This window comes from Pristiophorus japonicus, chromosome 5, assembly GCF_044704955.1.
Source record: "Pristiophorus japonicus isolate sPriJap1 chromosome 5, sPriJap1.hap1, whole genome shotgun sequence".
NCBI lineage: Eukaryota > Metazoa > Chordata > Chondrichthyes > Pristiophoridae > Pristiophorus > Pristiophorus japonicus.
Genome location: NC_091981.1, coordinates 264,835,104 through 264,848,110, shown reverse-complemented (window position 1 = coordinate 264,848,110; position 13,007 = coordinate 264,835,104). Strand labels below are relative to the sequence as shown.

The following is a 13,007-nucleotide window of genomic DNA, read 5'->3' as shown; positions in this document are numbered from 1 at the left end:
AATGTTATCAGGATCACTATTTAAATGCAACCAGTTGAAAAGAATTGAGATTACTCACTTCGTAGCTCAGCTGGCTAGTGCAATAAGTCGCAAAGCCATCCGGATCAGGAAGGCGTAAGGACTGATCCTTGGTTTGTGCTAAGTTAGCCGATCACACCTGGAGCGATATGCTACATTGGTTTTGGAACCCCTAGGTAGGTTCGGGAGGACAACATTGGCTGTTCCTGATGACTGACTAGTCACCCCTGCTGGAAGTGTGAGTTTGTGGATGTCGGGTGAAGAGAGAATTGGGCTCAGCTGTGATGCTGTACCTCCACCCCACCATGGTTGATCAGCATGCTGTTGCTCACTGGTTAGGCTCAATATGAACAATGGCTTCTTGAGTGAGGTATCGGGGCACCCAGCACCTTTGAAAGTATGCCCCAGCAAGAAATCAACTCTCTCAGAATACTAGGAGAGGAAAAATCGGCAGAAAAATATTGAGATCAACTTTGCTATGCTCTGTTGATTTTATTTTTCTTGTTATTCTTGTGATAGGTTAACATCCACATCTATAGTCTGGCTTGAACTCAGTGATATGAAGCAACTGAATTAACATATAACTGGGGCTGACACATTCTAGGAAACTTTAATATCAATTAATGTGAACTCACTTCCTGCACTTGCCTCCAAGTCACGAAACCCATGGTGCTACATAGAATCATAGAATGGTTACAGTCCAGAAGGAGGCCATTAGGCCCTTCGAGCCCGTGCCGGCTCTCTGCAAGAGCACTTCAGCTCGTCCCATTCCCCTGCCCTTTCCCCGTAGCCCTGAAAATGTTTTTCCTGAACTAATTCCCTTTTGAATGCTGTGATTGAATCTGCCTCCACCACCCTTTCAGGCAGTGCATTCCAGATCATAACCACTCGCTGCTTAAGAGTATTTTCTTACGTTGCCTTTGGTTCTTTTGCCAATCACCTTAAATCTGTGTCCTCTGGTTCTCGACTCTTCTGCCAATGGGAACAGTTCCCCTCTATCTACTCTGTCCAGACCCCTCATGATTTTGAACGCCTCGATCAAATCTCCTCTCAATCTTCTCCGCTCTAAGGAGAACAACCCCAGCTTCTCCAGTCTAGCTACATAACTCAAGTCCCTCACCCCTGGAATCATTCTTGTAAATCTTTTCTGCACCCTCTCTGACCTTTACATCCTTCCTAAAGTGTGGTGTCCAGAACTGGACACAATACTCCAGTTGAAGCCGAACCAGTGTTTTATACAGGTGGTTCATAATTTCCATGCTTTTCTACTCTATACCTCTGTTCATGAAGCTCAGAATCTTGTATGCTTTTTTAACTGCTTTTTCAACCTATCCTGCCACCTTCAACGATTTGTGCACATATGCCCCTAGGTCTCTCTGTTCATGCATTCCCTTTAGGATTGTATCCTTTAGTTTATATTTCCTCTCTTCATTCTTTCTACGAAAATGTATCACTTCGTACTTTTCTGCATTAAATTTCATCTGCCACGTTGTTCGCACATTCCACCAGCCTGTCTATGTCCTCTTAAAGTCTATCCCTATCCTCCTCATTGTTCACTATATTTCCAAGTTTTTTGTCATCTGCAAGTTTTGAAATTGTGCCCTGTAGACCCACATCCAAGTCATTAGCATTGGTCTCAGAACCGACCCCTGGGGAACACCACTGTCTACCTTCCACCAGTCTGAAAAACAACTGTTCACCATCCCTCTCGGTTTCCTGTCACTTAGCCAATTTCTAATCCACCCTGCCACTGTCCCTACCATTCCATGGGCTTCAACTTTGTTGGCAAGCCTATTATGTGGCACTTTGTCGAACGCCTCTTAGAAATCCATCTCAACTGCATTGCCCTCATCAACCCTCTGTTATCTCATCAAAAAACTCAAATCAAGTTAGGTAAACACGATTTGCCTTTAACAAACCCGTGCTGGCTTTCTTTAATTAATCCACACTTGTCCAAGTGACAATTTTGTCCCTGATTATTGTTTTTAAAAGCTTCCACTACCGAGGTTAAACTGACTGGCCTGTAGTTGCTGGTTTATCTTTACACCCTTTTTTGAACAAGGGTGTAACATTCTCCAGTCCTCTGACACCACCCCATTTCTAAGGAGGATTGGAGGATTATGGCCAGTACCTCCACAATTTCTTCCTTCAGTCCCCTCAGCGTCCTAGGATGCATCTCATCTGGTCCTGGTGACTGATCTACTTTACGTACAGCCAGCCTTTCTCTTACCTCATCTTTATCAATTTTTATCCCATCTCGTATCTCCTCTACTTCCTCCTTCACTATGTCTATGGCAGCATCTTTTTCCTTGGTGAAGACAGATGCAAAGTATTCATTTAGTACCTCAGCCATACCCTCTGCCTCCATGCGTGGGTCTCCTTTTTTGTCCCGAATTGGCCCCACCCATCTTACTACCCATTTACTATTTATATGCCTATAGAAGACTTTTGGATTACCTTTTATATTAGCTACCCTTCTATTCTCATACCCTCTCTCTGCCCCTCTTATTTTCTTTTTCACTTCTCCTCTGAAATTTTTATATTTTGCCTGATTCTCAGATTCTTGACCTGACATCTGTCATACGTGCTCTTTTTCTGCTTCATCTTACTCTCTATCTCTTTAGTCATGCAGGGAGCTCTGATTTTAGTTGCCCGACCTTTCCCCCCAGTGGGAATGTACCTCAGCTGTACCCAAACTATTTCCTCTTTAAAGGCAGCCCATTGTTCCATTACAGTTTTGCCTGCCAATCTTTGATTCCCATTTACCCGGGCCAGATCTATTAAGAAATTGGCCTTCCTTCAATTAAGTATTTTTACTCTAGATTGCTCCCTGTCCTTTTCCATAGCTAATCTAAACCGTATGCTACCATGATCACCGTTTCCTAAATGTTCACCTACTGACACTTGCCCCAATTGACCTACCTCATTCCCCAGAACCAGATCCAGTAATGCCTCCTTCCTCGTTGGGCCAGAAACATACTGATCCAGAAAGTTCTCCTCAACACATTTCTTCCCCCTCTCTGTCCTTTACACTACTATCCCAGTCTATAATTAATATAGTTGAAGTCTCCCATTACCACTACTCTATAGTTCTTGCATCTCTAATTTCTCTGTAAATTTGGTCCTCCATATTTTTACCCACTAGTTGATGACTTATAGAATGCACCTCGTAGTGTAACGGCATCTCTCTTATTTCTTTACTCTAGCCATATAGATTCTGTCCTTGACTCCTCCAGGAAATCCTCTCTCTCCACCACTGTAATAGTCTCCATAATCAATACTGCCACCTACCTCTTTTCTTTCATTCCCTGTCTTTCCTGAACACCTTATATCCAGGAATATTTAATACCCTATCGTGCTCTTTTTTGAGCCAGGTCTCCGTTATTGCCACAACATCATATTCACATGTGGCTATTTGTCCCTGCAGCTCAGCATCCTTGTTCACTATGCTTCGCGCGTTCACATACATACACTATAAACCTATCTTAGACCATGCTGTATTCTCTCTTAGTCTGACCCCACATAATACTTTACTATTTAATACTTTTAGTGCTATCTGTCTCTGCCAATTCTTTGTGCCCTTTGTTTCTCCTTTCTAATGCTACATCCTGGTACCCATTCCCCTGCCATCTTAGTTTAAACGCTCCCCGACAGCACTAGCAAATCACCCTGCGAGGATATTGGTAGCAGCTCTGTTGAGGTACAACCCGTCCGGCTGGTTACGGGTCTTGCACCCTCCAGAACCGGCCCCAAATCCCCAGGAAACTGAAGCCCTCCCTCCTGCACCATCTGTCCAGCCACATCTCTCCAGCCACGCATTCATCTGCTCTATACTCCTATTTCTATACTAACTCGCGTGTGGCACCGGGAGTAATCCGGAGGTTACTACCTTTTGAGGTCCTGCTTTATAATCTCTTTTCTAGCTCCCTAAAATCTGCCTGCAGGACCTCATCCCTCTTTCTACCAATGTCGTTGATACCAATATGGACCATGACCTCTGGCTGTTCACCCTCCTCCCTCAGAATGTTCTGCAGCCTCTCAGTGATATCCTTAACCCTGACACCAGGGAGCCAACATGCCATCCTGGAGTCATGTCTACGGCCGCAGAAACGCCTGTCTGTTCCCCTAATTATCAAATCCCCTTCTACTATTGCCTTCTCAATCTTCCTCTTTTCTCCCCTCTCCCTCCTCCCTGTACAGCTGAGCCACCCATGGTGCCATGGAATTGGCTCTGACTGTACTACCTAGAGGAACCATTGCCCTCACCAGTATTCAGAACTGAATACTGGTTGGAGAGCGAGATGCACTCAGGGAACTCTTGCACTACCTGCCTGGTCCTCCTTGTTTGTCAGTCACCCATTCTTTCTCTCTGCCTCAAACATTAAAATATACAACAGAAATAGACAAAGGCATGAAGTTAATTGTAAACCTTTGAACAGTTTGACTTGTTCAAAAAGGATTTTTGATGGTGATACTCCTTTGCTAGTGTGTACGATATTTTATGAATATTTTTGAACCTATTGCGTTTATTTTTTAGGAGTACAGTGGAACAAGTTGCTTGTCAAGAGAAACCGACAGAAAGTCTCTCGGAAGAGGTAATTATCGATGTTATGTTAATTTCCTGGGACAATAACGGGTTATCAGTTTTGAAGTGGATGAGTAATATTGCTTAAAAGATTATTGCTTCTTCTGGCATTGTCTGCCAGACAGTGACTCAGCGAGTCGAGTCATTCTTTTACATTTCTGGTAATTAATTTATCCTCAGCTTGCTTCTCTTCCTTTATCTACCTGCTGCCCTTTGGTGACATCATCGACAGGTATGGGGTCAGCTTCCATATTTACACACGTGCACCATCCTTCTACCTTTCCAACATCCTTCTTGACCCTACAACTGGTTCTGTTCTGTGAGACTACCCGTCTGACCCAACGTCATGAATGTTTCAAAACCTCCTTCCAATTGAACATTGGGAAGACTGAAACCAATGCTTTTGGCTCCCATCATAAACTCTGCATTGTATTGACTGATTGCATCCCTCTCCTTGGCCATTCCTTCAGGCTGAACCAGACCATGTAAAATCTTGGTGACCTGTTCAATGCAGAGCTGAGATTAAAACTCCACATGCTGTCAATCACCAAAATGCTTATTTACAACTCCAGAATACTGCCCACCTCCATCCATACTTAAATCCTTCCACATCTGAAACCCTCAATTTCTCTAATAACTTCCTTGTTTCCTCCTATTTTTCAACCTCCATCAATTCCAATTTGTCCAAAACCTAGCCACCTGTAACCTCAGTGACCTGCGTTGGCAACAATCCCCCAACGCATTAAATTAAAAATCCTTGCCTTTGTCTTCAAATTCCTCCATGACCTCACCCCACCTTACCTTTTTAGTGTACTCCAGACTTGCATCCCCTTCTGCAATTCTGTGGTCCTCTGATTTTGACTTTTTATGCACCCCATCCTCTCTTTGCCTCATCATTGGTGCAGAGTCTTGAGAACGCTCTGTTTTCTTTCAATCTATAAAAACCTCTCCAAAATCCATCTTTTCCCCAAGCATCCAGTTGCTCCACCTAATCTCTCCCAAAGTGGCTTGGAGTCTGTTCCCTTATTCTCTAAAGTGCCTTGGGACATTTTCTGCATTAAAGAAGCAATATAATTGTTGTTTTATTGTTGCAGTAGTACGGTGGGTGGTACACTCATAATAAACTGAGTACTATGTACAATGAGCAAGTCCTTTTAATAAGACTCCAGAGTGCAGTGGATGGCCTGTTTATATACTGTGCTCCCAAGGGATGCTGGGATCCCTTGGGACTCCAACAGGTGGGCCCTCTGGTGATCAGGTGTCATACAGGTTACAAGGGGTTAAATATATAACATCACTCCCATGTGAAGTCAACAGTACACCTATTTACAAGGTGAGACGATCTGGAGCTTTTTGCTCCCTTGCTGGGCTGCTGGGGATGATGAGTTCGGCTTCGTGGTCAACCATGATGTCAGTTGCCACTTGTGTGTGTGTGTTGAAGGGTCAAAGTTGGTGATGTCTTCTTCGGCTTGTTCGTAGCTGGTGAACCACGATTTGATTTGGTCCAAATGTTTTCTGTGCATTTGTCCATTGGTCAATTTGACCTGAAACACCCTACTCCCCTCTTTGGCTGTGACCATGCCAGCAAGCCATTTGGGACCATGTCCATAATTGAGCACAAACACAGGATCCTTGATCTCAATATCGTGTGACAAATTTGCGCGGTCATGGTACACACTTTGTTGATGCCGTCTGCCCTCCATGTGATCATGGAGATCAGGGTGGACAAGAGAGAGTCTTGTTTTTAGCGCCCTTAGCGACCTGTAACCAGTATGTCGTCCTGGAAAATCACGGTGCAAGGAACCGACTTTAGCAGGCTCTCCATGTTCCGCTGGAAGATGGCTGCGGCCGACCGAATCCCGAACGTGCACCGGTTATAGATGAACAGACCTTTGTGTGTGTTGATGCAGATGAGGCCTTTCGAAGACTCCTCCAGCTCGTGCGTCATGTAGGCCGAGGCCAGGTCCAGCTTGGTGAACGTCTTCCCTCCAGCCAGGGGCGCAAATAGGTTGTCTGCCTTGGGTAGTGGGTACTGGTCCTGCAGCGAAAAACTGTTAATCGTTACTTTATAGTCCCCACAAATTCTAACCGTGCCGTCCTCTTTAAGTCCCGGGACAATCTGACCAGCCCAGTGGTTAAATTCCACCGGCGCAATGATGCCTTCTCGCTGCAGCCTGTCCAACTCAATTTCCACTTTTTCACGCATCATGTACGGTGCCGCCTGTGCCTTGTGGTGGATGGGTCGCGTACCGGGAACCAAATGGATCTGCACTTTTGCCCCTACCTGGCCAATACCTGGCTCGAACAATGATGGGAACTTGGTCAGAACCTGGGCACATGAGGCGTCGTCGACAGACGAAAGCGCTCGTATGTAGTCCCAGTTCCAGTGGCTTTTTCCCAGCCAGCTTTTACTAAACAACGTGGAGCCATCCCCTGGCACAATCCACAGCGGGAGTTCGTGTACTGCTCCGTCATAGGAGACTTTGACTTCTGCACTGTCACTTGCAGGGATTAGTTCCTTGGTGTAAGTCCTGAGTTTGGTGTGAATGGGGCTGAGCTTGGGCCTGTGTGCCTTTTTGCCCCACAGCCTGTCGAAGGCCTTTTTACTCATTATGGACTGACTTGCACCCATGTCCAGTTCCGTAGATACTGGAATACCGTTCAGTTCAACTTTCAACATAATTGGTGGACATTTCGTAGTGAATGTGTGTACCCCGTACACTTCTATCTCCTTGGTGCGAGTCTCCAATTCAGCCTGATCTTCCTCTGGATCGATCTTCCTCTGCAACGTGGTGGTTTGCAGAGTTTGCAGCTCGCCTGCACATTCGCTGGAGGTGTCCCATTGTTCTGCAACCGTTGCACACATAGTGCTTAAAGCTGCATTGATGGGGCCGATGATCACCTCCACAATACCGACAAGGTGTTAACTGCCATATCATTAACGATTGATGACGGACTCTGGGTCAACTGAGGTCAGGCTGCAGCAGCTGGCGTGTACGTTCTGCCATGTACATTTCTGCTCGAGACCGATGTTACTTTATGCACAGTACTGGCTGAAACTTCTTTACTCTGTGAAATCTGTTTGGTGTTGTCGCTGGTGGACATAAATGCCTTGGCTATCGTTATGGCTTTACTTAGATTTGGAGTTTCTACAGTCAACAGTTTGCGAAGGATTGTCTCATGTCCAATGCCTAGTACAAAAAAATCTCTGAGCATTTGTTCAAGGAATCCCTCAAACTCTCAATGTCCTGCGAGGTGCCTTAGTTCGGCGACATGGCTCGTCACTTCCTGGCCCTCTGATCGTTGACACGTGTAGAACCGATATCTCGCCATCAAAACGCTTTCCTTAGGATTTAGGTCTCCCGGGCCAGTGTACACAATTCTTCATAGGATTTCTCTGTTGGTTTTGCCGGAGCCAGGAGATTGTTCATGAGGCCATAGGTTGTTGCCCCACAGACAGTTCGGAGGATCGCCCTTCGTTTGGTAGTGTTCTCGTCCCCTTCCAGCTCGTTGGCCACGAAGTATTGGTTGGGTCTCTTCACGAAGGCCTCCCAATCGTCCCATTCTGAGAACTTCTCCAGGATACCGACTGTTCTTTGCATTTTCGTGCGGTTGTTCATTACTTTGTTGACAATTGGTACACTCATAGTAAAGGATGTAACTGAGCACTATGTACAATGAGCAAGTGTGACTTTAGCTCCTTTTAATAAGATTCCAGAGTGCAGGTAACTCGTGGGTGGCCTGCTTATATACCGTGCTCCCAAGGGATGCTGGGATCTCTTGGGACTCCAACAGATGGGCCCTTTGGTGGTCAGGTGTCATACAGGTTACAAGGGGTTAAATACATAACAGTGGGCGTGTGTTTTTCCCTTGCTCATCTCCTCTCAAGGTGCTGACGGTTACCATTTGTATATTTATTAATCCACAACAGATGTGGTTATATCAGCATCAAACTACACCCTGTATCACAAGCTTCTTTCGACACTCATTCCCTGTGATTGGGTACAATTGCAGCGCCAGATTCTTTGCATTCTGGTCATGACACGCCTGGTAGTCTTGTCCCACAACAGAACATAGTGTCCCTGATAATGTGCTGGCCCATCTGTCAGCCTTACAATTGACTGTTTTGGGCCGGACCTCACAGGGCCGCTAATACTTAAAATCCCTTGAATTGCCCTTCTGTGACTTGCTTGGCTGTCCTGGCACAGGTTTACAAGGTGCATGCTGACTACTGGGTTCAGTGAGTTGCCTATCTGTCAGTCAGTGGATAGCATCTATCTTCCCACCCACTCATTGATTTTCCCCGAAGCTTGAGATAACGTGAAGTGATCAGTTCATTCAGTCATTTGACTCACAGCCTTGGTTTAGCAAACGTAACCACAAAGCTTCTGGAACTACTTCCAGAAAACAATCTCTTAATATGAATAAATGTACTGCTTTGTAGTCATTTACATTATCCCTCACTAATCACAATGTCAATGTAACATCCATTTTTGTTACCAATTCTCTGTAATTACATTCATGAGCTTTCTGTAACCTTTTAAGTTTCGGCCTGCATGCTTCAGGCCTCAAACGATCAGCAAAAATCACTTATTTCACAATTTATGACAGTTTGTTAACTATTCAAAAACCATTTAATATCCACCTGTGTTGCTCTTTTAAAAATGTTCAATGAGATCAGATTTCATTCAGTTATGTTGCACAGATTTATGGACTGGATAAACTGGGCCACCTCTCACCAATCTTGTAGTTGATGAGCCTTTCTCTGCCAGTTCATATGAACAGCTAAAATATTACTATATTTTATGTCTGCCACATAATGTTTGCACCTTTCAAATAGTTCCATTGACATATTATAGTTTGCATAGTCTTCTTTGCTGAAAAGGGTAATCTGCTTGTGCAACAAGTTACCAGAGAAGACCATTGAAATTAATAATATAAATGGGCAAGAGACAATTTGATGTGAAAGGGTTGAGGAATATGGTGAGTAGGCAGCTAGGGATTGATGATCCATTTAAAAAGGATGGACTTTATGGTCCCACTGGTTTCTCCTCTTCCTTTCATGGTCAGATTTATAAGCAGAGGGAACTTGATTAGCTCTTTCTTAGTCTTAGAAACAAATATGTTTGGTATGGTCTGTCTTTGTTTAATTTAACTAGAAATGGTCGGATTTTAATTTAAGTATGTAAATTTATAGAATTTGTATGTCTGTTTATTTCTTGCAATTAAGGTGACACTTCTTGCAATATGAAAATTCTTGATTAAAAATGCAAGGAACAGACAAGAATTTTGATATTTCTGGGAGCCAGAGGTTATAATTGTTTTCAAGTTCGAGCACCACCAATTGTGCGGCAAGTAGATGTCACAGGGGCACTTATCTACAAGGTAGTCTGGAGCCCTCTAGAGGAAGGAACAGGGAACTGACTTCCACTTGGTATTTGCAGATTTGTACCAACCCTCTTCCATCTGTCGACATGAAATGCTTTACTCTTGGTAGTTTCATTCTGCAGGGCTATCATATTTTCCACTACTAAAATTGCTCTGTGGTTATTGTAGCTCTTTTCTGTCTTTTCAACTCTATCTCTGGCAAATTTGCAGAGTACAAGTGGACTTCAATCAACATGGCGGTCCAGTTGGATTGGATTAAATGATGACGATGCTGTAAGAATTTGACCCTTTTTTAAGTAGTTCAATTAAATTAGTGTTTAAAGCTATTCCATCCCTTCATTAGAAATACTAGATCATTGGAGAAAGAAAGTTAGTTTGTGTTTTTTTTTCAAAATGTACCCCCCAATATTATTGAGCTAAATCCTAATACTTAAAAAAAATATATATATATTTTCCGTACCTGCTTTCAGCTGTTAAATGAAATAGGTGTTGGTCATCCTTTTTGAAATCCATAAAATCATGAAAGTTGTCACTGAATAATACCAATGTTCGTGGAAACTTTTCTGTGTGTGCTTATAATTGCACCTTCATATATTACTCAAAGTTTTTTTTCCTCAAGAATGGAACAGGAATTATTTCGTATTGTTTTTGTGCAGGGAGTGAAGGTAATTTTATTTTTTTAAATAATTCCTGAAACTAAAATATTTTGCTGTCAGTGTAACGGTGAGGCTAATGGAGTTTGCAGTTATTTATTCAGAAATGGAACAGCAGCTTCAGGCAAGGAGAAGATGCGTGGTTAAATGAAAATGTCCAAAAGTTGCTGTCCAAGTTCTAGTGCTCCTCCATTAGCTTTGCGAAAACGTCATTTTGCTGTCTGTCTCATTATTTAAATGCATTGAATGGCATGAAGTTGCTGTATCTGCGAGATGCGAACTAAACTCGCCATAGAAAGCTAAGTCTTGTCATTTCAAACGTAAGTACCCTTTTAATTATGTGATAATTGTTCATTACTGCCAATCAACTCTCTTGACACTGAAAATTAACTTATTACAAGTGTGGAGTCTCATCTCTTCAGATATTAATTGCTGTTGGAGGTTTATAAAATGTCAAATTTAAAATGTTGACTTTTTTTTCCCTTTCTGTCCTTTTTTGTTAATTAATCTTCACTAAGTGGCGACAAATCGGACTAAAAGTGGCGACAAGTCTGACGACCTGCATCCTAGGGTTTTAAAAGAAGTAGCTGCAGAGATTGTGGATGCACTGGTATTAATCTTCCAGAATTCCCTAGATTCTAGAACAGTCCCCAAGGATTGAAAGATAGCAAACATAAACCCGCTATTTAAGAAAGGAGGAAGAAAAAAAAATGGGCCAGTTAGCCTGACCTCAGTAGTGAGCAAAATGCTAGAATCTATGAGGGACATTGTAACAAGGTACTTAGAAAATCAAAATATGATTAACCGAGTCAACATGGTTTTATGAAAAAGAAATTGTGTTTGACAAATCTGTTAGTTTTTTTAAAGATGTAACTAGTAGGATGGATAAGGGAGAACCAGTGGATGTAGTGTATTCGGATTTTCAAAAAGCATTCGATGAGGTGACACACAAGAGGTTATTACACAAAATTAGAACTCATGGTATTAGGGGTAATATATTAACATGGATTGAGGATTGGTTAATGGACAGAAAACAGAGAGTCGGAATAAACGGGACTTTTACAGATTGGCATGCTGTAACTAGCGTGGCACCACAAGGATCAGTGCTTGGGCCTCAGCTATTTACAATCTATATTAATTACTTAGATGATTATTCAAAGAAAATTAAAGCACATGGTATTGGGGGTAATATATTGAAGTGGATAGAGAACTGGTTGGCAGACAGGAGGCAAAGAGTAGGAATAAATGGGTCCTTTTCAGAATGGCAGGCAGTGACTAGTGGGGTACTGCAAGGTTCACTGCTGGGATCCCAGCTATTTGCAATATACATTAATGATTTGGACGAAGGAATTGAATGTAATATTTCCAAATTTGCAGATGACACTAAGCTGGGTGGCGGTGTGAGCTGTGAGGAGGATGCTAAGAGGCTGCAGGGTGATTTAGACAGGTTACGTGAGTGGGCAAATGCATGGCAGATGCAGTATAATGTAGATAAATATGAGGTTATCCACTTTGGTGACAAAAACAGGAAGGCAGAATATTATCTGAATGGTGACAGATTAGGAAAAGGGGAGGTGCAACGAGACTTGGGTGTCATGGTACATCAGTCATTGAAAGTTGGCATGCAGGTACAGCAGGTGGTGAAGGCGGCAAATGGGCTTCATCGTGAGAGGATTTGAGTATAGGAGCAGGGAGGTCTTACTGCAGTTGGTGAGGCCACACTTTGAATATTGTGTACAGTTTTGGTCTCCAAATCTGAGGAAGGACATTCTTGTTATTGAGTGAGTGCAGTGAAGGTTCACCAGACTGATTCCCGGGATGGCAGGACTGACATATAAAGAAAGACTGGATCGACTAGGTTTCTATTCACTGGAATTTAGAAGAATGAGAGGGTATCTCATAGAAACATATAAAATTCTGACGGGATTGGACAGGTTAGAAGCAGGAAGAATGCTTCCGATGTTGGGGAAGTCCAGAACCAGGGGTCACAGTCTAAGGATAAGGGATAAGCCATTTAGGACCGAGATGAGGAGAAACTTCTTCACCCAGAGAGTGGTGAACCTGTGGAATTTTCAACCACAGAAAGTTGTTGAGGCCAGTTCGTTAGATATATTCAAAAAGAAGTTAGATGTGGCCCTTACAGCTAAAGGGATCAAGGGGTATGGAGAGAAAGCAGGAATGGGATACTGAAGTTGCATGATCAGCCATGATCATATTGAATGGTTGTGCAGGCTCGAAGGGCCGAATGGCTTACTCCTGCACCTATTTTCCATGTTTCTATGAAGGGATTGAGTGTTATGTGTCCAAGTTTGCTGATGATCCAAAGTTAGGTGGGAAAGTAAGCTGTAAGGAGGATGCAAAGA

The 13,007-nt window shown here is 43.2% G+C and overlaps 1 protein-coding gene across 5 annotated transcripts in view; it reads left to right on the top strand.

The window, feature by feature from the left end:
* The window catches only part of dync2i1 (dynein 2 intermediate chain 1), a 132,284-nt gene that overhangs the window by 58,824 nt on the left and 60,453 nt on the right, over positions 1 to 13,007 (top strand). For 4 of the 5 annotated variants that reach the window (XR_011593398.1, XM_070881606.1, XM_070881605.1 and 1 more), the window contains exons 7-8: positions 4,556 to 4,613; positions 10,202 to 10,264. Coding sequence is in view for 4 of the 5 variants with exons in the window: in XM_070881606.1 (XP_070737707.1) it covers positions 4,556 to 4,613; positions 10,202 to 10,264 (121 nt within the window). In the remaining variant the exon portion in view is untranslated. The remainder of the gene's footprint in view (positions 1 to 4,555; positions 4,614 to 10,201; positions 10,265 to 13,007) is intronic. The other variant, XM_070881607.1, reaches the window with a different exon arrangement.